Source organism: Triturus cristatus, unplaced genomic scaffold (genome assembly GCF_964204655.1).
Source record: "Triturus cristatus unplaced genomic scaffold, aTriCri1.1 SCAFFOLD_200, whole genome shotgun sequence".
Taxonomy (NCBI): Eukaryota; Metazoa; Chordata; class Amphibia; order Caudata; family Salamandridae; genus Triturus; species Triturus cristatus.
Genome location: NW_028187909.1, coordinates 711795 through 737592, shown reverse-complemented (window position 1 = coordinate 737592; position 25798 = coordinate 711795). Strand labels below are relative to the sequence as shown.

Sequence of the window (25798 nt, the reverse complement as noted above, 5' to 3'; positions counted from 1 at the left end):
ATTTAGTCTTTTGGTTTTGGCTGATGTATTTTATTACTTTTTAAAGTGGCTGCTTAATAGCAATATAAAAGAAAAGAAAATGAGGCCTAATCATCGTGTTTGCGTCCTTCATAGAATTGCTGTTAGATGCGAAAACTAAGATATTCTGCATTAATTCTCATTTAGAAAGTTCCAACAATATTTTCAATCATGTTCACCCTGGTCTACAGCAAAATGCTCCAAGCAATGATTTCGACTTTTTTTGGAATAGAATAAATACATTCGCTTGGACATCAAACATCATCTTCTTTGACGGTAAATTTTGTATGACTGCGGGTTGACGCTCGGTGGATTATCTCAATGTTCGATTAGCCAGGCACTTGAGTTCTCGACGCTCGGCTGCTCAGGGCTGCTTGTCCCAGGATCCCTCTCTCGGAGCCGGCGCTGGCTGCTGTGCGGATTGTTGCCAGTCATTGCCTGTGAGACACCTGCTCAGAGACGCCCGGTGCCGGATCTCGCACTCGGCTTGTTACACGACCCAGTCAGGCACAGCCAGGACCCCGCCATGAAGCAAACGGCGGCAGCGGAGGTCCCCCCGCGTCGCACTGAGCCCCAGGATGTTGAGATGAAGGACCCGGAGGGAGCGCCGGTTGAGGGCGGAGAGAAGCCACAGAAGGAAAGGGACGCTGTGACTCTCGATGGTGAGATCCAGGACAAGTGCGGGGTGCCTAAGAGAGCCACGCTTACCCGTCAGAACGTAGGCAGAGGTCCTGAAGGGTGAAAGTGGGGAGTGATGGCAAAATGGTGGTACTTCCATGGTAGCGTGGCCCCCAGTCCTTGATGAGCTTGACTGCACCTATAGAGTAGTGGTGGGGTCTTGGACGGCAGTGGTAGTGAGGAGATGGACACAATCTTAGCAGTGTGAGCCGGGGAGTAGTATGGAGGGCAGATCTTTCATCATTGGGAGAGTGTAGGTGTAGAGTGGTGCAAGGCCTTGGAGGATGAGGAGTAAATAGGGTGACCAGACGTACATGATTTCCTGGACAGTCCCGGTTTGCACAGGACTCTCCCAGTGACTCGATGATTTCCTTAATTTTAAACTTATGTTCCGGTTTTTGGGACAAAGGTCAAGTTATCCTAAAAGGAGAATTAGAAGGTATGCTCTCCTGAAGCGAATAGTTTATTTCAGCCTAAAGGCCACCAAGGTGACTTGTACCGCATTTTCACACGCAATTCGTGGAGCGCTTGGTAAAGGGCTCCTTTTATCACTTCACTGTTTTAATTCAGTAAGCTCAGCACGCTTAATTACGGCAGTTGTAGAGCCCCTGGGAAAGGGTTCTTGAGTTAAAAGTTCTTTGCTCGCGTGTTATAAGTTGCAGAAATTGCATTCTCATTTTAAATATTAGTATTGCCTAACTTTAGTTTAGCTCACCTGTTGCACAGTAAAACTATGTCCCTTCCCGGTCCAATACGGATTGTTCCGTTTGTTTGGAGGGAGGTGCCACCTACCGGAAGTGGGGTACGAGCACTTCCGCCAGATACCAGACGTGGGGTTAGCAGTCTAGCTGCATTCCTCTCTAATTAAACCGATGCCTGGACCTACTCGCAGCGGGCACATGCCTGTCCGCGCCTGGATGTCGTCAGGAGCTGGAACCCCTGCCGGGTTTGCCCTAAATCTAACAAACGGGATTAATACTTTTCGTACCTACACTAGTCAAGATTAAAAATGACTATTCCACTAGACGGATAGCAAACAAGGGTCAAGTTCGCGCTATATAAAACTCTGCAAAACAAACAATAAAACAGTGAAATGATAAAATAGCCCATTACCATGCGCTTCACGAATAGCGTGTGAAAATGCAGTACAGGTCAACTTGGTAGCATTCAGGCGCATCCGCTGCATCGGTTTAAAGAGTGTGCTTGCGTGTGTGCCCACATTTACAAGGCTACGCAAAATCGGGACAGGCCAGATATAAAAGTAAGGTAAAGGCTGTAGTCCTACATTTATGCCTGGCCCGGTTTTCTATAATCAAAATCTGGTCACTCTAGGAGTAAAGGACAGCGGGGAAACCGAAGTCTGCGGTGGGGAGAGTCTGTATTCCATCCGTGAGAGCGATCGCAGGTGTAAAGTGATGCATGGGTCATGTAGGGTGACAGCCAGAGTGTAGTGAGGAGTACACAATGAAGGCACGATCGGGATTCAAAAACAGCCATGGCAGAAAATGCTCAAACCAGTCCTGCTTCTTTCGTCTACTCGCTGAATCTCTCTGTATTTATGCATTCTTTCTCCCCGTTCTGGTTGCTTTCTCACTACTTTTCCCCACCCTTTTCAAAGCCTTCCAATGCTTGACGCAAGTAACCCAAGGAGCCGGGAAAAGTTACAGACACCAAGAGCGGACTGGCCTTTCAAAACCAGCCTTCAAGAGCTGCAGCAGCCCAACTTTGAAATGCACAGTGGAATAAAAGACCTGTCCGTCCATGGACGCAGTCTTGCAAGTGTTGAGTCGGGGTATAGGTTGGAGTATAGAACTGGATTCTTTTGGGGTGTAACTGCTGATGAAGAGTGGTGCAGAGGTCCTGGAGCGAGAGATTTTCAGTCCAGGGAATGGTGGAGTGGACAACTTAGGCAGAGCCTCGAGGTAGGGGACGGCAGGTGTAAAGGGTTGAAGGAGGCTTGGAGTAAGAATAGCAGAGGGTAGTGAGAAGTAGCGTAGTTTGAGGGGTGTGAGCAAGTGCTTCCAGTTGGGAATACCTCTTTCTTATGTCCGTCATCGGTCTACTTGTAAAAGCTGTTTAATTCCATGTGTCCTTCTAGTGTGCTTGGGAAAAATACTGTCCCCAATCTGCCGAGGCTAGCATCTACATTCAGCTCTGTTTTTGCTTGGATGTCAACTTTGTACAATACAACATCTTTAAGGATAGGGGATTTAATGTTACCATAACCGTCTTCATGTTCCTGCTGCTAGTTCTACACTGTTGTCGATTTCGCGAGGCTTCCTAGTGGCTGAAATAAGGTTGCCATATTCAGTAGTTGATGATTCCTAAGATTGGGGTTCTTTGGTATGGATGCTTTCTTGATATTTTTGACTTTCTGTGGATCTATGCGTAGCCCCTTGTTTAAGAATATCTGAAAAACTCTGTGTTTCAGAAACTAACATTTCTGTCGGGTTGTATCTTTTAAGGTTAGTCATTGGAGCAGGCTGCTGAGTCTGGTGTTGTATTCGGCGAGTAACTGGCCGTAGAAGAGGATGTCCTCAGTTAGATTGATGACACCGTTTAGTACATTTAGAGTCTCGCAGCATTTTGGATTAATTCAGCTGCTGATGATGCTCCGAAGCTTTAGGTTTTGTAACGGCAGATTCCAAAGTGGGTTGAGAAAGTGATGATGTAGTGACTATTCTTATCAATCCTGAGATGGTGTTAACCTGCGTTCAAATATAGTCTCTTTTTTGAGAACCGCCTTGCACAATTCAGGTCTGCTAATATGTCATCCAGAGTTGGGGTCATATGTTTTCCTTGTTTTATTGCAACATATAGTAGCCTCATGTCTGTGCCTATCCGGATTACATCTACTTGTCCTTGTTTAGGTGTCACCACCATTGGTGAGACCCATGCAGTGGGCTGACACATTTTCGACCACTCCTAGATCTCCCAGCCATTTGAGGTCTGCTTCTACTTTGCTTTGAAGATGGAACAGGACTCTCTTGTGTCAGAGATTGATGGGCTTAATTGTTGTGTCTATGTGGAGGTAGATGGGTTTCACTCTTGGATATCCCAATCCTTTTAATAGGCCACACAATTCTCAGGCAATATTGTCGATATCTTTGGCGTTGAAGCAGTGCAAAAATGAGATGAAGCTGAGTTTTGGCCGTGGAGCAGCTGATATGGGCGTCTGTTCCTTCGTTGATGACATCAAAGGTTTTTGTTTTCAAGATATTGTTTTAGTCTTGTATTGTTGTGAAAACACCAGCAACCGGAAGTGATTCTCACCTACTATATGCAAAAGGCAGGTGCTCGTCGGTGGGAGAGCTGGTCTTGGTTTGAGCTTATTGCATTGGTCTCTCTCTCTCTGTGATGTTCTCAGATGCTCCAGTGTCGACGAGTTCCCATGAGGCACAGGGTCAAGACTGATTTGCATATGGCCATGTCTAAACTGGGGTGGTGTAGTGGGCAAAAGAACGATGGATTTAACCCAGATCTCTTGACTGGGGGAGAATGTATGCATTGTCAGCACTCCGTCCATCATTTGTTTGTTGTAACGCTTTTCGCCCTAAGTGGGATGGGTATTCCCAGACGTGGGACCCGTGCTCACTACGCCACTGGAGTCAAGCTATCCTGGCTGATGACGGCTGATAGCCAGAAACCGGTCCTAGGATGCTTGATTCCGGTCCAGGGAAGACATGGCTTGGCAGTTCGGGCTGGACTGTTCCCATGAGGCACAGGGTCAAGACTGATTTGCATATGGCCATGTCTAAACTGGGGTGGTGTAGTGGGCAAAAGAACAATGGATTTAACCCAGATCTCTTGACTGGGGGAGAATGTATGCATTGTCAGCATTCCGTCCATCATTTGTTTGTTGTAACGCTTTTCGCCCTAAGTGGGATGGGTATTCCCAGACGTGGGACCCGTGCTCACTACGCCACTGGAGTCAAGCTATCCTGGCTGATAGCCAGAAACCGGTCCTAGGATGCTTGATTCCGGTCCAGGGAAGACCTGGCTTGGCAGTTCGGGCTGGACTGTTCCCATGAGGCACAGGGTCAAGACTGATTTGCATATGGCCATGTCTAAACTGGGGTGGTGTAGTGGGCAAAAGAACGATGGATTTAACCCAGATCTCTTGACTGGGGGAGAATGTATGCATTGTCAGCATTCCGTCCATCATTTGTTTGTTGTAACGCTTTTTGCCCTAAGTGGGATGGGTATTCCCAGACGTGGGACCTGTGCTCACTACGCCACTGGAGTCAAGCTATCCTGGCTGATGACGGCTGATAGTTAGAAACCGGTCCTAGGATGCTTGATTCCGGTCCAGGGAAAACATGGCTTGGCAGTTCGGGCTGGACTGTTCCCATGAGGCACAGGGTCAAGACTGATTTGCATATGGTCATGTCTAAACTGGGGTAGTGTAGTGGACAAAAGAACGATGGATTTAACCCAGATCTCTTGACTGGGGGAGAATGTATGCATTGTCAGCATTCCGTCCATCATTTGTTTGTTGTAATGCTTTTCGCCCTAAGTGGGATGGGTATTCCCAGACGTGGGACCCGTGCTCACTACGCCACTGGAGTCAAGCTATCCTGGCTGATGACGGCTGATAGCCAGAAACCGGTCCTAGGATGCTTGATTCCGGTCCAGGGAAGACATGGCTTGGCAGTTCGGGCTGGACTGTTCCCATGAGGCACAGGGTCAAGACTGATTTGCATATGGCCATGTCTAAACTGGGGTGGTGTAGTGGGCAAAAGAACGATGGATTTAACCCAGATCTCTTGACTGGGGGAGAATGTATGCATTGTCAGCATTCCGTCCATCATTTGTTTGTTGTAACCCCAGTGTCGACGAGTGCCACTATGCCAGACCCAAGGATGGTGAAGTCACATTGGGGCAAGAGTCCTTTTCCCTTGACGCGGTGTTTCAGAGTTGATAGGAGAAAACATGTCTTCTTCGTCTTATTCACCATATATCAGTCCATGAGAGGCCACATTGTCTTCAGAGGGTTGTTGTGCTCCGAGTGTGGAGTCGAGGCTCAAGTGTATTGCCCTTGCGAGGGCAGCACCCCTTTTTCTAAAGGCACTTTTCTGCCCTCTGTCATACCTTTACAAAGTGATTCTGGCAACCTCATGTTGAGCATATTCTGCCTTGAGCTGAACATTCACTTATTGCATGTTGTTCTCCTCCACAGTATCACATGTTTGCGGATAGCTCTTCGCATTCCTGTTTGTGGTTTGATTTTCTTGAGGCTTCGCTCTGGTGCAGATATCATTCGCAGCTTCTGTCTTGATTGTTTTGCCGGTTCATCATGATCTTTCGAGTTTCGCCAGGGCGCCTTCTATGGTTGTGGAACGAATGTCAGCAAGTTAATTTGACCTTCCGTTGATTAAAGATTTTGTTTAGACTTATTCTGGGTTTTCCTATGCTCCATCGCCTTACACCTTGTAGAAGAGCATGAGTTGGTCTCTCACTTCTATGTTTGCATCATCTTCCACGCATGTACTTGTTAGTACTCTCTGGCGTTCATAGAAGTTGTCAATGGTTTTGCCTTCATTTTTTTTGGCTTGTCTGAAGATTAAACACTTGTAAACTGGATTGAGTTGTGGTTTGAAATGTTAGTGTGGCTACAGCCATGTTGTAGTTGTCGCAGTTACTAGTATTTGACAGGTTCCTAAACAAGTTTGTGTATCTCTTCCCCTGCTTCATGCGGTAGGATGACCTTTTGATGCGGATAGCTATTTCTCTGCTCATCCATATTGCCCAGCGAGGTATGGCTGTAGCTGGGGCTGTCAGTTTGCTGAATGATAATATCTTACTGGCTGTAGATGAATTGCTGGTCGTGGATGAGTACCTTGGCATGGATGAGTAATTTAGGCGTAGATGAGGATGTCATCACTTAGATGGCTGGCTGGGTGGTAAAACCTACGTTGTGGGGGGGGCAGAACATTTGTTGGACAGCATCTGGCTGGTTTTCATTCATGGTGTCTTTGAGTTCAAAGAGCTAAAATTTTATGCCACTTGTTGGAAATACTTTTTTCTTTTTTGAAGGGTAGGGCTTCACTGTGTACATACCGTCCTATACCATTGCATCATTCACTGTTTTGCAATTTTTGATCAGCCTCATTCTGTTTTTAGGTCTCTGTAAAGATGGCGAGCATGCAATGTCTCGAAGAGAGACATGCTGTATCTACATTGTGAGCATGTGCCCAGGCTTGCCATTTGCTGGGTCCATCATCGCTACATTTTGCGTGCTCCCTATTTGTCAAGGGCATGCATATGTCATGCCTCTTCCGTTGTTTAGCACTTTCCGAGAGCCTCTGCCAGCTACTGCTAAACATACGCAGCTGCCATTATCATGCTTGGTTTTGGGACTACCTTTTAAATATTTTTGTTGGAAATGGATGACCGGTCTCGCCACAATACACCTTTCGATCTCCCGCTTGGTCAATCCGACGGCTTGGAGGTCCTCCCCGTGACACTCTGCAGTGGCATGGTAGGTAATGCACAGCGGGTCCAATTATTTTGTGGTGCGTGTATAAAGCGCTGCAAGACTTGCCTGAGGCCAGTGTTGCTTGTGGTAGTTGATGGTCGTAGTCAACTGTTGCATAGGGGTGGGTGAAGAATTCCGCTCTGTCGGCGGAGTTAGTGGAGTTTTACGCATACCGCACGGAGCGTGAAGTTCCCCAAAACTACGCGAAGGGATGTGGAGCAGCGTTTTGTCTCTCGAGCGGCTCACAATGTTAAGTTGGCGAGAGAAAATTATTAAGCACTAGACCTCCTTCCCGTGAGATTTCTCAATGCGGGCGGTTGCGGCAGGTAACGGCCCCTTGCAGCAGGTAACGGCCCCTTGCAGCAGGTAACGGCTCCTTGCGGCAGGTCGCGACCGCTCGCTTTGAGAAATCTGCCTCTCGTGCTGAGGATGCTGTCGCGCTAGTAGATGTTCGGCAGAACGAAGCTGCGCCCTCTTGCGCTGCGTGTAGAGCTGTTTGTGCTGATTTTACAGTGCGGACAAAGTCCCGGCACCAAAAATCTGTGCGAGCAGTGCTACTTGCCAAACTCACCACTCGCGGACCTCCGCGGAGCGCGGTGGACTTTTGCGTCACTTCGCAGAGTCTTGCAGAGCAGAACTCCGCGAACTTGCAGTGCTACTGAAAGCACGCGTGGTGTAGACTGGGGCCAACTTGTAATGAAGACACGACAAGTGTCTGTTGTAACCTTAAGTTTATTGTTTAGAATAAACCCTTCACAGGATAAGGATGCAGGTATATGCCAGTATCCTGCCTCTTCCTTCCAACTCTTACCACTTGCATTTGGAATCCTTTAAGGTAAGGCTAAGTATTCCAACTGCACGCAACACCACATATTCTCGTTGGGCTTTAAATATCATCTAATTGAGTGCTTTATTTGTGAGAGCAATGCTGCTGGCGCTGACATAGACGCCAAACTGTCTAGGGTGAGTTAGAAGGTGGGAAGCGCGCAGCCTTGTTTTCCTCGTAATCTGCGCACCGTAATCTGTTTTGGCCGCTATTGGTTTCAGTTTTCAGCATTGGCCACAAGGTGTTGTGTGGAATCTACAGCATTCAAAGTGTTTTCCGTGTATATTCTGAGTCCCGATGCGTTGCACCAGGGGCCTTGTGCTTCCGATGATGCTGGTTATGGCGCTCTCGCAGATGCAGTTCACCTGTATGCAGGTAAGTTAGGGCGATAGTGACTTGAGTTATGCTTGTTCCTCATCTCTTCTTGCTTGGAGTTCACCAACCATCTTCGTTGCCATTGTCGAGACCCTGCACAGAATGACGACAGGACACATAGCTACTCTCACTTGGGAGTGACACCCGTCAGCTCCCCATTATTGTATATATGTTTATCGTATTTATATAGTGTGAACCTAGCCATAAGGCAGCAGAGTGCTGTACATTGCTATTGTGTCAGTGACCTTACGCTTGATCATCACTTTGCGTGCTCACTTTTACCATGTGCTGCATGCAAAATACAATGCAGGTGATTCTGGCAACCTCATGTTGAGCATATTCTGCCTTGAGCTGAAAATTCACTTATTGCATGTTGTTCTCCTCCACAGTATCACATGTTTGCGGATAGCTCTTCTCATTCCTGTTTGTGGTTTGATTTTCTTGAGGCTTCGCTTTGGTGCAGATATCATTCACAGCTTCTGTCTTGATTTGTTTTGCCGGTTCATCATGATCTTTCGAGTTTCGCCAGGGCCCCTTCTATGGTTGTGGAACAAATGTCAGCAAGTTCATTTGACAAACAATACAGTTCAAAAAGGGGGGTCTGAGGGAAAGTTTAATGACCACCACAAGATTTATTCCCCATAATATATGTCAAAAAACGGTATGAAATCTTGGGGTCAATGGACAAACTATTAAACAAAGTATGGAGGTACTATTCAAATTGTAACAACCTTACAGATATAAACCAATGACTACACCTCACAGCATAAAACTGTGGGCATATCCCTTTAGAGGACGAATTCCCTCACTCACCATAGGTGACATGCTTCATCATTTGGGAATCTCCTCCCAGAGGAAAAACCTAGTTTCTCCGGGGGCTACAACCTCCTCTCTAAGAGAAAGGAGCTCAGGGATGTTTTCTTCTTTACGTATAGGTGGAATAAACGAAATCCACAAATGATGAGCCAAGTGCATGTGAGGATGGACGCAGCGCAAAAAATGACAAAATGTGCGGGAAGTGCAATTAAAACTAGTTAGAGAATGTAAAACGGAAACTTTATTCTAATACATCCCTACTAGGATTAAGAAAAACAGTGCACCAGCAGTGTAATTTTAAACTGCTTTGGCGGAATGGAAAATAATGGTCGACATGTTTCAGCCTAACGCCCTATGGTGGGCAAAGCTTTCATCAAGACCTATTAATGGTGCTGCTGCGTGAGTGTGTAAGTGATATCAACTGAAAAGGATATACGAACAGGAACTTGAAGCAGTCTATCTGTTCTTCTAAAAACCAATACCTACATAGGAGACAATAAATAATGCACAGCATCATATACAAATCATCTCTAGTTCTATTATCAAATGCCAAAGGTCTAAACACTGAAAGTGCTACTTCAAATTGAAAACAAGGCTTACCCGCATTCCGCTGGGTAACCATTTCACCTCAACCTGGCAACAGCTCAGGATGGGGCACCGCTCTAAAAAGAAACAATGTGAAAAACATTATTGAAACAACCTACATGCAGGTCTTGGAAAAACATTCTTCCTATTTTAAACCTCATGTGGTGGGTAGTGTGAGAGCAAGGGAGAGAAACACGCAAATGCCACATTAAAAAGTAAAAACACACTCCATCCAACTAGTGGCATTGTGTGTCTATAAGTAGGCAGAAAACAACAATTAATGTACATAAAAAATCGCTAGAGATTAATGTTCATCTCAGTAGAATATTCTTTTCTTAACAATGTGAAGGAACCACTCGAAAGTGATTATATATAGTGGCCACATGCAAGAAAGATTAAGGCTGTTTCACCAATCGCTTTAAACAAGCCAACAACCACAGCGCATGTGTCTGGAAAACATGCAAATAACAAGGATTATTCAAACGTTATGCCCGGTAGACTTTTCACATACTATCACCCCCAAAAAAGGAGCCAAAGGCCCCGTTGTTCGCTACATAACGTACGTATTAGATAGCTTCTCAGCAGATGGACAACCAAAACCTTACTGCGGGGCCACTCACCTCTCCGTCGGTACTCCGGGCTTTACATGAGCCTGTAACCGGAGGTGAGTGCCCCGTAGTGCATATATACCGGAAGAGATCTCATTCATCAGGAACCGGTGTGCTGAATTTCAAATCGCAGTATCAGCGCGCAAGTGGCGCGATGGTGACACTTCCTCGTCGCACATGCGCTGTGCACAAACAACAGGTTCTAGCACAGCGCATGCGCAGATTGGAAACGCGCTCAGATGTCACGAAACGGCAAAAAACAGCGTAAGAGCTGTAAAAGACAAATGTTACGCTAAAAATGGATAAAGCACCAAATGTCTATTGGAGCTGATGGAACTAACTAGGAACTTCATCAGAACCACAGGGCTCACAATCAACGTGGTACTGTCAAATGATTAAGACGATCTTAGAGTCCTACAAACAAACATACCCTCTATAGGTAGGTTGTCGCCTGATCAAGCAATAGGCTATTGTCCCAAATCCAGAAACAATCCGAAACATCAAGATCAAGGACCTCACAAACAGCGTGACACTGGCTTGTGGTTAAAACAATCTCTGAGTTCCTCAAACACTCATAACCCTCAAAGGTAGGTTATCGCCTACTCGAACAATATGCTCATATCCCAAAACGTGGATCATAAAGAAACCCATGGAATATCATCATTAAGACCCAGCCGGTCTGTCTTAAGTTCATGTACCCACCATTGTTCACGCCTGAATAGAAAGGAGGATACATCGACAATATGTCTGGGGATGAAGGGGTTCTCTAGAACCAACCAACGGAGATCTTGTGGGCCATGTTGGACCGTCAGGAAATGATTGGTCAACCTTGTTGCGCTTTTTTTTACATCTAATCATGCTCTTGTGCTCCAAAATGCGGGTCTTGACATTACGTGTGGTCATCCCTACATAACGGAGGGAACAAGGGCATGTGATCAAGTAAATCAAATTCTCACTGTTGCAATTAGTGTGAGTCATAAGTACCCAGGGCCTGGAGGAACCAATTTCAACTTCAGAGGTGTGCAACGTCTGAGAGCAGACTGAACAGGACCCACAAGGAAAATGACCTTGCACCGGGGGTAAATCCCATAGGGTACCCTGTGTGTCTTCCCTTTTGTCTCGTGGACGGGTGTGTACTATCCGATCCTTTATGTTTGAACTTCGCTTGAAAGCAAAAAGTGGATGGGGTAGTGATCTCGTATCGATATTAAGGATCTTCCAATTTGACAAGATGCTTTTCTTAATCTTATGTGAAAAGCTACAAAACGTGTTGACACAAGTAATCCTCTCAGAAGATTCTCTGGAGACGATAGGCTCTAATAGTGCAGCCCTATTGTTAGCTGCACATTTCATGGAGTGCTTAATAAGTCTTTTCGGATACCGCCTGGTTTCAAGTTGGACCGACAGGTTTGCGGCATGCTCTTTATATTTAGCCATAGTGGAACAGTTCTTTTTGACTCGCAAAAATTGTCCGAAAGGTAAATTTGCTTTCAGGGCTTGTGGATGGAAACTATCGTAGGCCAAAAGGGAGTTCCTAGCCATGGGTTTCTTAAAGAGCTCAGTGCTCAAGCCTCCTGCTAAAGGAGAGATCATGATATCCAAGAATGGTAAATTGGTCTTGCTGTATTCGCAAGTAAACTTCAGGTAAGCATTCCTTCCATTCAGCCATTCTTTGAACCTCATGATGGAAAGAAGATTTCCTCTCCAAATCACCAACACGTCGTCAATATATCGTCTCCATAGACGAATATGATCTCTGTGTGGATTGTTGGTGTTGAAGATGTGTTCCTGCTTAAAAATGTGCACATACAAATTAGCTAGACTGGGAGCGAAAACGCTCCCCATTGAAGTTCCAGACACCTGCAGATAAAATTGATCTTCGAACTTAAAGTTTTCTTTCATAGCTAATCTAGCACAGTTGATAATGAATGAAACAGGAGTAATGGAATCTGGAGTCCTCTCTCGTAGTAAATTTTCAACGGTTGTCAAAGTCTCATCCTGAGGAATACACGTATAAAGAGATTCTACGTCAAAAGAGACGAAGAAATCCCTTTCAGTGTCAAACTCAATATTGTCCAGTAAAAGAAGAACATCCTTCGTGTCCTTCAAGTAGGTGGGCATCTCCACTACCAAAGGTCTTAAAAAATAGTCAACAAAGGTGGAAAGTGGTTCCAACAGAGAACCCAGTCCCGAGATGATGGAACGTCCAGGGGGAGGCCTCTGGTTTTTGTGCACCTTAGGGAGCATATAGAAGTAAGGTACAACTGGGTAAGACTTAATCAAAAAAGTGGATTCATGTGACGTTATCCACCCATTGGTAAACGCTTCTTTTACCGCAATTTTGATCTCTAACTCTAGCCTCTTTGTTGGATCCTCATTCAATAGTTTATAACAGCGAGTGTCTCCTAGTTGCCTGAGACATTCTGTGCGATAAGCTGTGGTGTCCATGATCACAATCGCTCCCCCTTTGTCAGCGGGTTTGATTGTGACGGTATCATCAGAAGCTAGGTTTTGCATCGCTAGCCTTTCGTTTTTATTGAGATTCTGAAATTGTCTGCTCTCGTTGGCACAGATCTTGTTGACTTGTGCATTGACTGCCTTTTCAAAAGTAAGTACTTGTGGAGGAACTTGATTTGAAAGAGGACAAAAAGTGGATTTTTTCCTAAGGCCTGTGTTCTTATCAGGTAATTCAATCACATCCGGACTATTGTCCCTGAAGAAAAAATTGAGACGGATTTTCCGGAAGAATTGAGCAAGTTCCTGCTTGATCTCAAAAGTGTCACCTCGATAAGAGGGTACAAAGCCAAATCCTTTATTGAGTAAAGATAGTTCGTCTACACTCAATGTTCTTCCGCTCAGGTTAATTACTAAGTCGTCAGGTTGCTTGGACCTGCTTGGGGGTCTGTTGTGCTCCGAGTCGAACGTGCGGGTGGATTGTCTGCCCAATGTACCTGTGCCTGCTGGTTCCTGCGTCTGCCTCTGCCCCGACCAAACCCTAAAAAAGGCTGGTTAGTGTACATCGGGGGCTGTGGCTGATAGGGAAAAATATGTCCCGGTGGTTGTAATGGTGGATAGCCAAAAGGTCCTGGGGGCCACCATTGGGGATGCGATTGAGGAGGAAATCCCCCTCGGTACCCAGCCCAATTGCCTCTACTTTTACGGCCATGTCCTTTAAAAGTTTGATCTCCTTGATTTGGAGTGTCAGAGTCACTAGACCATTCATCGCTCCCCGATGATGAATAGTTAGACCCATATCTCCGGCCTTGCCGATTATATTGAGGAGGCACATATTGTGCGCTTGTATAAGGATAGATCTTCTCCATGGAGAAGCGAGCCAGGTCTTTTTAAAATGTATTGATCTTAGTGGTTAACACTGATTCCTTAAACTCTTTATTGTTCTTGTTGTTTTCCTCATTTTGTTTCTTAAAAGCAGCAGCTGATAATGTGACCTTAATCTGTGACTCTAGAGCCTGTATTTCAATGAGAATAGTATCAGCGATTCGCTTAGCTGTGCTAATAATAAAAATTAGCCAATCGCGAGTACATCTCCAGGCTATCAAAGACCAGTCTTTAAGAAAAGTCTTATCATCCAGAAAACATCCCTGAGCTCCTTCCTCTTAGAGAGGAGGTTGTAGCCCCCGGAGGAACTAAGTTTTTTCTCTGGGAGGAGATTCCCAAATGATGAAGCATGTCACCTATGGTGAGTGAGGGAATTCGTCCTCTAAAGGGATATGCCCACAGTTTTATGCTGTGAGGTGTAGTCATTGGTTTATATCTGTAAGGTTGTTACAATTTGAATAGTACCTGCATACTTTGTTTAATAGTTTGTCCATTGACCCCAAGATTTCATACCGTTTTTTAGCAAATTCATTTGACCTTCCGTTGATTAAAGATTTTGTTTAGACTTATTCTGGGTTTTCCTATGCTCCATCGCCTTACACCTTGTAGAAGAGCATGAGTTGGACTCTCACTTCTGTTGCATCATCATCCACGCATGTACTTGTTAGTGCTCTTTGGTGTTCATAGAAGCTGTATGCACAATACAAGTCAAGGTTTTTTGTGCTATACATCAGTGTATCTGACATAATGATCCACCACCCTCTCAGTACCAGCCCAATTAGAGAACCACATTTTTTCATGACCGGTGTTGAGGATATAGTGGAGTTCCCGTCTGGCTGTGGTGGTGTGTTGTTTCAAGCTCTCAAAGTATCTTTCATCTGTTTTGCTGGGTTGCCAGGATCGCTTCTTTTGCTGTCTAACTCACTATTTCTACAAGACTTGTTCTCTGTGACACTGCGGTCTCCACTGTTAGCTTTTTATGCTCTTGGATAGCTTGTGCTCTTGAGGTGTGGCAGTTTTTTAAGTGGAATGACAGGTAATCATCTGGGATGTTTGCATTAGATTAATGTTCTACCATGACATTTTGGTAGTCAGTTGTAGAATGTATTTCTTAATATGTAAAGACATGCAAGATGTGCTGTCAATTAACGGATGGGGCAATTGGCTTATAGTCCGTAGTTGTATGTGTTTCACATGAAAAGTATAAAATTACACCATGAGTTGCGCAACACATACAAACAGGAATAAAATATTACTGTAAGAATCTCAATTTATTCAATTTTTGTAGCAAGATTTAGTTATACTGATACATGTGCAGGATATATGCAGCATCATGTTTCAAAACCATAAAACGAGCATTAAGGAAGAATAGATCTTTGGCCCAAAGTGATGTTCCCGAAGAAAACATGACCAGGAAAGCCCATCAGTATGATGCAAAAAATCTTTAGCAGAAAGAGTGATCCAACAACACCAGTCAGAACTTACACTAACTGCAGTTGATTACGTTTGGAGGTTTCCTTATAAGTCTACACAGTGCTATAAAGCAAACTCATCAACATGAATGCGATCTGATGTCACAGAAGGGTAAAGAAAGGGAAAAATACTAAGAAGGGATTATTGGAAGAAATAATTACTTATTTAAAGATAAATATGGTGTGAAGGCTCCCTCATTTTGAGCCTCGGAAATACAATGATACATAGGAATAATTTTGTCATATTTTGGTGTAAAAATGAATAACTAAAGCAGTGTTCATAATGGACATTAAAAGAGAACCTCAGATAACTGTACAAGAATCAGAAAATCACTATAAATCTTTGTATTTGGATAATCTTGTTTTGAGGGGGAGGAGTGGTACTTGTCTCAGTTTACAGCTGGTTTTAAGGCAAAAGTCAAAACCTGACTAATTAGAAGGGTGCAGTGTGGAAATTCTCACATAATAGACTTTTGCTCCATCTAGTTAACATAGAGGAAATACCCAATTATGACACCGAGTACAAAGACAGATGCATTCTGTCATAATTGGGTGCTATGAGGTTTCAAAAGATAAATGTACCAAAAAGATGCTACTGTGTATAACGTCTTCCTCATCTTCTTTGACAGATATTAAGGAGCATGTGAGGCAGATCGAGAAAGCAGTGTCTGGGAAAGAGCGACGCTTCGTCCTCAGGGCTCTCCGTGCACTGCCTTCCACATCTCGCAGACTCAACCTCAATGTCCTTCACAAGGCCATCCAGGGCTTTTTCACGTCCAATAATACAGTGCGTGATTTCTTGCTGAGCTTTCTGGAGGAGGTGAGTAAGAGAAAACCAGCTCAATAGGTGAAATTCATAAGTTAGGTAGACGGTGTAGGACACCCTGTTGAGGTTTCTGATGGTCAGCGTCTGGAAACACTGGTGAACAAGTTATACGTGAATTTAAGCCACTGTGTTAAACTACCTACTGGGGTTTCTGGAGGAAGTGATCATCAGAGTGCCATGGTGTGGTCAAGCAGGTCCTATGTTAGGTGAACAGCACACTTGCATGACCTCCTTTTGAGATTTTTGAAGGTGAGGAGTTTTCGAAGACTTTGGGGCAGCGGGTCACATATCTGAAGGAAAGCATGGAGCAAGACTTTCAGCTGGGCTTTCTGAAAGAGGTGAGTATGAATGTTCGGTCTGAAGTGAATTTGCCAGACCATCCTGAAGTATTTATTAGAGGCAGTGATTACTAGAAAGTTTAGGAGTAGGGTAGACACAACTTGAGGAGCACATCACTCTGAATGTCTTCTCACTGTGCTTTTTGAAGGAGGTTGACGTTAATTAAATGGGTGTAGAGCAGGGCACCTGTAAATGCTAATCATTTGTAGTGTAATTTTATTCAGATGCTTTCAATTACTGAAGCAGCTCAACCCACTTGAAGCAATAGTTTGTGTTTTGTTTTCTCTGTTGGATGTTCTGTCTTATAGAGCTCATTTTAATGGTCCCTAAACAGAGGATTGCTGTTGAGTAAGTAGCACACCCTGTGCTTATCTGATCCATCATTTCCTCTTTCTTTCCTAGCCCATGGATACTGAAGGAGAGTTGCCATTCCGTCCCCGCACTGGGAAGGCTGCTGCATCCCCTCTTCTGCCTGAAGTAGAAACCTATCTCCAGCTCCTATTGGTCGTGTACTTAATGAATGCCAAACGCTACTCTGAGGTAAATAAGGCCATCACTAACTCGTGATTATATTCTCCTCTTATCTCCACCACTTACGGTACCTTTCAATACCATCCACACCAAGCATCTCCAACAAGTAGCTCGTGAGCTCCTGGTAGCTCTCCAGCTAATTGTAAATATCTCAACTGTGTGCAGTCCAGCCTACTAAATTAGAAGCTTTTGATTGGTTGAATTAATATATGTATACCAAAATTAAAAAAGGTATATTCAAGATTAAAATGTATGTATTTTCAGAAATCATTAGCTGATGTTTAAGGAAAAAGTAGCTGATTTTTCGAAATATATTTTCAGCTGGTATTGGAGTAATAAATCATGTGGTGTCAAGACTTATTACTATTATTCCATTTGTGTTACATTTCTGTCGGCAACTGTGCCTGATACACAGAGGTGAACCTCTGGTAATCTTGCATATGGTGGCCACTAATGTAACCATGTCTAATGTAGTTGATATTGGAAGATTTATAAGTAGCTCTTATTACAGAAAAGGTTGAAGACCCCTGTTCCACACCGTGTTATTTGAATGAGTGGATGTGGTAAGCAGACATAGTTGACAAAAGAAGGACAAACTGATACAAAAATATGACTTGGAGTATTTTGTGGAGTTGAACTATGAAAATTGCATCAGTAAATGCAGACCTGACACCAATTAACAGGAAAGCACTGCCTTTGCTAAGCTTGAGTTGTTTTCCATCATTGGAGATATACATAACCTAAGTTTCTTTCTCTTTATATAGGGAACCATGATGTGACGGAGAGTCACTCAAGGTGGCATGCAAGGGCAGACACAACCAACTGTGTACATATTTCTTTTATTTTATAAATAACTAAGGAACATATTATTAATTAACCTATTTAAACAAAAAAACAAATCTGTAATATCTTGCTTATTTTTTTATATGATCTATTTGCTCAATGATTCTAATTATGTTTCACGTTATAATTTATTGTAAATGGATTACACTTTTATGGCCCCAGTGACCGAAATAAAGTGATTTTGATTGATTGAGCAAACGCAGACCGTTATTTTTAGTTTTAAGTTTAACTCTGAATAATACTTCTAAAGCTGATACCCAGAGAACGGATAACTGTGTAATAATACACTCATACTGGGTTGCAGGGAAGAGAAGGAGGGTAGGTTGCTTATAATCAATGTTGCTTTATTTCATGGTTTGCACTATACTTTTTCACACCCTTGCAGTTGATATTGTTCAGTCAGTAGCCCAGTCCAAGGGTGGCCCATTGTTCCTTTATTGCAGTGCTACAGGATTCCTTTTTACTACTAAGAGAGGCTTTCAAGTCTAATAGTCTACTCAAGTACTCATCGGAGACATTTTCACATTGTTGCACTAAATAGAGAAGCAGGACTACACCCCCTGAAGGCCACTCAACGGAAAGTGAAAGAGGACTTCATCACAGGGGCAGGTCTATGGAGTAAACAGAGCGGCCATCTTGAACTGATGCTTTCTAAATGGATTGGCTCCCATGAACTCTGAAAGCCCCTCATTTCCTTGTTCAACTAACATAAAGGTATCTCCAAACAAGAGGGTATATCAAAGAAACCATCTAAGCCAATGCTATACTTATCAGAAATGAATGAATCCTACCAGCGAACGAATAAGACACTGCTGTTCCACTCTGACAATTGAGGAGATGTACTCCTGAGGGATCCCCTGGTGCCTTGCGGCGCTGCCCTGAGAGTGGCCTCGGCACTCCCATTGGATGCGGTGCGCTCCATCTCCTATCTGGGTCCCGGCCTGTCCTGGCGTTGCCCTGTGGCTGAGGCTGGCCCGGCCTCTCAGACTCCGCTGCAGTCCTTGTATTCGACATCGTTCCGCGTGGTGGAGACTCACCCTTTTGGCTCTAATTGACCAACTCCGATACCATAGCTCCCCAACATTCTGTGAGGGGGAGAGTCACCCTTCCGGCTATTTACTGACCGATTTTCGATCCTATACTGCCTCACCCTTGCCAGCATGGCAGGACCTGGCCTGACCGCTACTGGGGAAAACTATTATACTCTTGTGTATCCTCCGAACCTCTCCAAAACCGCCGCAAAATCTCTCAAGCCTGAAAACCCATCCTGAGACCTTGATTTCTGATCTACGTCACAGCGCTGACAAGGGCACAGTCATAAATGACCTTATTTTCTACTCCAGAAGAACATCCACATGGTGCAAAACCGTTGCACACCTCCTCAATGTACACGGAACCAGGAACATACTGTACGGGACCAAGCTCACGATAGTGCCCTCCACAATCTTGCGAGCTGACCTCACCATCACCCTCTACAAAAACAGCATCGCCTTGATCCAAGCTACAACCAAAAACCTAAATAAATTTGCAGACCTCTTTACCTGCCTCAAAAACCATGGGCATGACACCTGCAGTGTAACAAACACCCGCCCAACTAGCGTGCCCAGCCACCCACAAACCACCCCCCCTAAGGGCTCACAACTCCGATCAACCTAACCCCTCTATCACGCCACGTACGCATACTAACAGAACCGTTCCCAGACCTTTGGTCTCCTCCCCGCCAGCTCCTCCCTCTGACCTGGAGACTGAAACTCTTCCATTGGTCTATGTCCCAAGTCGCCCCAGCCCCTCTACCCTACACCCACCGCATGCCAATAGAATTGCTACCAAACCACTGTCTCCCTGCCCTCAAGTGCCTCCCTCTTATATTGATATTGAATCTCTGCACTACAGAGCAGCCAAATTAACGCAGAGCATCCATAACTCCATTCTGGATCTAAAGAACCTCCTTCACCTCACTGAACTTTCCTTCTCTGAGTTCAAGCCTCTGTGGAACACCACCCCCCTCTCCATCACAGAGCCCCCCCAATCACCCACTCCTGCTATCCTTGAGACACCTTCGCCCACGCAAGCAACCATGCCACCTCTCCGAGGAGGAGATTCTAACTCTCCTCCTCTCCTACAACTCTACCCTTATCATCCCTAGTCCGCTAGGCCTTACTCAAGAGGAAATTCTAGGCATCCTCCCTTCCTACAACTCTGACCCAGTAACCCCCAGTTCAGTAGACGTGAATGTGGAACATGCCATCTGCACGGTCACAATCAACCTCAACAGATCAGCTACCTTCCGCAACAGAAGTGTGGTTGACAGCAACCTAGTGCCAGTACCCCTGTCCGCCCCTTCGCACGACACCCTCTCTGACCCCCCTCTGTCTAGCCTCCTTATTAATTGCCGCTCAGCAGTTAAGCATGCCGCTGATATCGCAGACCTCATGCTGAGCCAAAACTTTGACTTAGCAATCCTGACCGAATCGTGGCTCAACGACTCCTCATCTCCATGCCTGGACCTCCTAGTCTCTCCCAACTACAACATTGCAAGGCTGGACAGGCAATTTAGCAAAAAAGGGGGAGGCATCTCCTGCATTTACCGCTCAAACCTCCTTGTCACGGAACTCCTGGCAGTTTCCACAGACTCCTGTGAATACCTCGCACTTTCCATATGCAGCAACACCACCCAACTGTGCAATCTGCACATCTTTTACCACTCCCCAGGCACAAATGACGCCTTCACTGACCGCCTCATGGAAATCATCACAGCCAAGGTGTCCTCCAACTCTAAAGACATTTTCCTTGGTGACTTCAACCTGCTTTGGAACGACCCCAAGGATCCTCACGTCAACGCCATCAAAGATTTCCTGGCCGACCAAGCCCTAACCTAAGCCTGCTCACTCCCTACACACTCGAAAGGCGCCACTCTAGACTGGATCATCGCTAAGGAATCAATAGTCAAGCTTATCGCTATAGACCCTTGTGGCTGGTCGGACGACCACGCTATCACTTTCTTATTACCTGGCATCCACAAGACTAGCGCACCACAACAGGTGATCCCTAAACGCTGGGTTAGAGACATCAAGAACCTTGATCCCAGGGAACTGGCAGCTCCTTGCAAGTCTGACCACCCCCCCCACCTCTATATCACAACGGTCAGTGACCTCAATGATCATTACTCTGCGACTATAACTAACATTCTTGATGACCTTGCCCCGCTAAAACTAAAAAGAAACCCAAATCAAAGACAGAAACCCCTGGTTCAATGGGTCCCTGAACAGCGAGAGGAAATCCCTCCGGCAGTCAGAAAGAATCTGGAGACAGCGCCCCTCCGCCGGGCATTTAAAACTTCTCCTCCAGGCCAGAAATGCCTACAACCGGAACATTCTCAACTCTAAAAAACAATTCTTCAGGTCTGAGCTGGGGAACGCCAAGAACAGACCCCGCAAACTCTTCGAACTGGTCAAACGCCAATCCAACTAACTGGCCAAAACATCGAAAGAAAACCCCAAGTCACTAATCTCATCTGAGGAATTCTCTTTTTTCTCGGACAAAATCACAGCCATGGGTAATGAGCTTAGATCCGCTATCTACTCTCAACCCCTTCCAGATCTGCCTCTTCCTTCAGAGCCGCCTCCACAGGCTTCTCCCAAAAACCAAGCATGCTGGACCGACTTCAAAATCTATGACGAACACTCCGTCTCGAAAATCCTATCCACCTTAAACCCGAACAACCACTTTAATGACCCACTCCCCTCTAACTGCCGCCACCCAATCCATCATCCCTAGCTGGACTGCAATAATGAACGCCTCCCTGCTTCAGGGATCGATACCCGACTCTCCTAAAAGCCGGCCAAGTCCTACCCATCTTTAAAAAAAAACGGTGCTTGACCATGCCTCCCCTGACAATTTTAGACCTATTTCTAACAGCCAACACATCACCAACTTCCACCTTCTAGATGACTTCCAATCCGGCTTCAGGCCTGAGCACAGCACGGAAACCACCATTCTCCACATCGTGGATGATGCCCTCCAAGCCCTTGACCAAGGCAAAACCTGTCTCCTAATACTCCCAGATCTATCTTCGGCCTCTAAGCTCTCAAACTCAGGATGGGAATGGATGGCTCTGTTCTTGATTTGTTTAGGTCCTTCCTCCATAACCGGTCTCAGAGATTCCTAATTAACAGTATCCTGTCTTCTCCCTCTCTGGTCACGGTTGGAGTCCCCCAAGGATCAACCCTGTCCCCCCCCCCCCCCCCCCCACCCTCTTCAACCTTTACCTTGAACCGCTTGCCGAAGTACTGCACACCGCAAATATCTCCTACCATATGTACACTGACGACACCCAGATCCACATCAAAATCTCCTCCCTCAAGGAAATTCTTGCCTTGAAACTGACTGTCCAATGGCTCTCCTCCAGTCAACTCCAACTCAACGCAAAGAAGACAGAATTTCTACTAATTTCCCCACCCAAAACCAACCCCAAGACTCTGGTATGGATTAAGGCCATCACAGCCTTAAACTGCCCTCCGACCATCGTGGACCTTGGAATAACCCTGGACTGTAACTTGAGCATGCGGGACCACATCAATTCGATGGCCAAATCAGCCAGATTCCACCTGAGCTACCTAAGGAAACTGAAACCCTTCCTTGATACTCCCGACCTAAAAATGGCAGTCCAGTCATAAAAATGGCAGTCCAGTCACTAGTCATCTCTAGACTCGAATATGGCTGCTCTACCCTCTCGGGTCTACCCAAGATCTCCCTGGCACCTTTAAAAGCCTGACTCAACGCGGCCGCCAGACTACTAACAGACTCAAGGAAATTCGACCTTATTTCACCACATCTGAAAGCTCTGAACTGACTTCCTCTACAGGCCTGAATCCAACTCAAATTGGCATGTATCATGCACAAGGCATTATACTCAAACTCCCCTGCATATCTTACCCAGAAACTCGTGATATCCGGAGGAACCAGAAACTCCCGATCCACCAGAGACCTGTTGCTCCAACCTGCACTTTTTTTTGGAAACAGAAAACGTACAATCGGGCCTTCTCTGGGGCCGCACTGAAAATATGGAACTCACTCCCGCCCGCCATTAGAAGAATCCCTTTTCTGGCTTGCTTCAAAAAGGATGCCAAAACCTTCCTTGTGGGCAAATTCCTTGCCTAAATTTTTCCTTCTATTCATCCAGAGACCTTGCTCTACTTCCGTCTAATGCATTCCCCTGGAGTACCCTGACACTATCCACCCGGAACTTCCGGGCATCCCTTCATGGACCCAGGGACCATCGGTTCTCGTGAAATGTAAATGTAATTGCTTGTCCTTTTATCCCCTATGTATCCCGCCCTCCCCTCCAAGTTTGTTGTCTAATACTGCTGATTCCTGGAAAGCTCTCTGATACCCTAACGGTTCAAGTTTGCGCTCTGTAAAAACTACAGATAATAATTTCGAACAGATGACATTTGCACAGTGTGCAAGATGCAAGCGGTGCACTTTTTAAAAGGCTTTATGCTGCTGAAACATGCTTGGGAGTGGGGCTGTGGTATCATGATTGTTCACATTTGGATTTCATTCATTACTTTTCCTCATCCTCAGGCACAGAAAGTTTCAGATGACTTGATGCAGAAAATCAGTCCCCAGAACCGGCGTGCATTAGATCTGGTGGTTGCCAAATGCTACTATTACCACTCGCGGATTTATGAGTTCCTGAACAAGCTTGATGTAGTCCGAAGGTAAGAGGATGCTTTGTGTATAACGTCAGGCTTATTGCTATGGGTTTTACAATGTTATGGACTGCATATTGATCTGTTGTGCTGTTAAATCATTGTTTTGTTTTGTCTCTTGGGAAAATGATCCATTTGTTTTTCATTCTTTTTTTATTGCATCATATTACCTTTTCCTCACATATTCTCCACCTGCTTGCAGCTTCCTGCATGCCCGTTTGCGGACAGCCACCCTCCGTCATGATGCAGATGGCCAGGCAACACTCCTTAACCTGCTTCTCAGAAACTACCTTCACTACAACCTGTACGACCAGGCAGAAAAGCTAGTCTCCAAGTCTGTATTTCCAGAACTTGCCAACAACAACGAATGGGCCCGTTACTTATATTATACAGGTTAGTGGATTTAATCTGGACATTGATTGTTACTCTGGAAAGTGGCATCTGCACTTATTAGGTGTATTTCACATGTGAGAAATGACTGTTATCTCTACTTTTATATGCAAAATCATAATTCCTTAAAGTTTTGGTAGAATGTCTATTTACTACTTATTTAACCAGATTGCTTGGCTATCTACCCAAAGACTGGAGTAAAAGGAGCTCATTAACTTGCAAGCAGGAACAGTTTTTTGTATGGGGTCTTTACAGATGTAAACGTCCATTCCTTTAGATTTGCACAGATTAGATGACATGCATAGGTCTGAGTCTAGTGTCCCATCTAATAGTAAAGAGAGGTGGTAAAATTTTGAAAACCAACCAGTTGCTGGTTCATAAGACTAGTTAAACAGGTATTTTATTAAATTCACCTGATATCAAAAACTTTAACCAACACAGGAAAACTCTGTAGGAGCCTGCTTGTTGCCCGACCAGCACTATAGACCGCTTCCTCCGTTTGGAGGGATTAAGAAAAAGCTTGCCTATTACTTCCGGCTTGCCGAATCTTCTGGGATAGTGAATGTGTACAGCTTTTTATAAAGTTATCCAAATGTTGATAAAGCACCAAATTAAAATAGTGTGTTGGGTGCAACATGTGCAGAATCCTATATAATAGCACCATTGCTACTAAATAAGTATTTAATAAAGTCTAGATATTGTGTATTAGGAACAGGTGCCATGGACCAAAATGAAAACTCCCATCTCCCTGCCCGTATAAGTTAATCTTGCACATCCATAAAACATCAAATGTATTCCAGTTCCATGCTGCCATATTTATATTTTAAGCAGGTGTACGACTTTCTAAGTTTATTGCTTATTACTGTTAATCGTGCTCATTTTAATGAGTTTAGAAATCATTCTGTCCTGTGTTGAAAGTCGACTCGTGCATAGTGAATTCACTTGTTATGTAATGTCTGTAAAATTTCAAATAAAACAAAACCCTGTTTTGCTCCGCCCATAATTGGCATGAAGTTCAGAGCAGTGTTGAAGAATATATTCAGTAAAAAAGTGGATCTCGTGCAAGAAATGCTCACAAATTGAATGAAGTCTTCTGGTGAGATGTGTGTTGTTTTTCAGAATGGTTTTTAGGTCTTGCCTACGCAGCGCGCAAGCGCTGCTTAGGAGATGACCTCTTGGAATCGCTCAGGACTTTTTAGGCAACTCGTGCAAGTACTGCACTGTTCCCAATGAGTCCTCGTGCATGTGTGGTGTTTACCTTGCGGGAGCGAGCAGCGGCGCCATCTGTTTGAAATTATCGTGTCCGCCGCTGCTCGCTCCCATCAGGTAAACGCTGCAGAGTACCCTGTTTTCGAGAGCTTCAAAGTCAGCAGCTCTCACAGTTTCCTACTTGTCACTTGCCCGTCTCAGCTTGCAGTTCCCTTAATCCTCCTGGTGCCATCGCCCACATCCCACCGTTGCTGCTTGTTTCTGTTTAACCAGCACCGTTTCCTGCTCGTCAGCCCTCGGACTTGGTCAGCCCTGGCACGCAGCTTCCTTTCTTCCGCCGCTTCTGTACAAAATTGAGGACTGTATGCTATACTGGCAAGAAACCTCTGGGATATAAGATTGCTCGCAAACCACCAACACAGCCATTAGTAGCTCTGTATGGATAGACCCTTCCAGCTTCCCAAACCCCGTTCAGCACACAGCTAATTATCATAATGCAATTTTTAAAATGAATACAGTTTATACAGATGTCACCGCGCTTCATGTTGCAGCACGGCGCCACTTTAATTACACTGTAGGGGGGGGCACATGAAGCTTCCATCATCCTCTGCTTCGGGGGCTGATTATCACCACTTAATCTCCTCGATGCCACCCCCCCACCCCCCTCCCCCACACCATCACCTCCCAACATCGCTGCTTGTGTTGATCAGGCACTTGGCTCTGGGGGATCGTACACTCTCTCACACTGCTA

At 45.1% G+C, this 25798-nt stretch overlaps 1 protein-coding gene across 2 annotated transcripts in view; it reads left to right on the top strand.

The window, feature by feature from the left end:
- Positions 1 to 350: 350 nt before the first annotated feature.
- PSMD3 (proteasome 26S subunit, non-ATPase 3) overlaps positions 351 to 25798 on the top strand; it is a 153319-nt gene continuing 127871 nt past the window's right edge. The window contains exons 1-5 of one of the 2 annotated variants that reach the window (XM_085640448.1): positions 351 to 680; positions 15825 to 16015; positions 16763 to 16900; positions 23321 to 23457; positions 23651 to 23841. In XM_085640448.1, the coding sequence (XP_085496574.1) occupies positions 545 to 680; positions 15825 to 16015; positions 16763 to 16900; positions 23321 to 23457; positions 23651 to 23841 (793 nt within the window). In that variant the 5' untranslated portion in view covers positions 351 to 544. The remainder of the gene's footprint in view (positions 681 to 15824; positions 16016 to 16762; positions 16901 to 23320; positions 23458 to 23650; positions 23842 to 25798) is intronic. The other variant, XR_014975684.1, reaches the window with a different exon arrangement.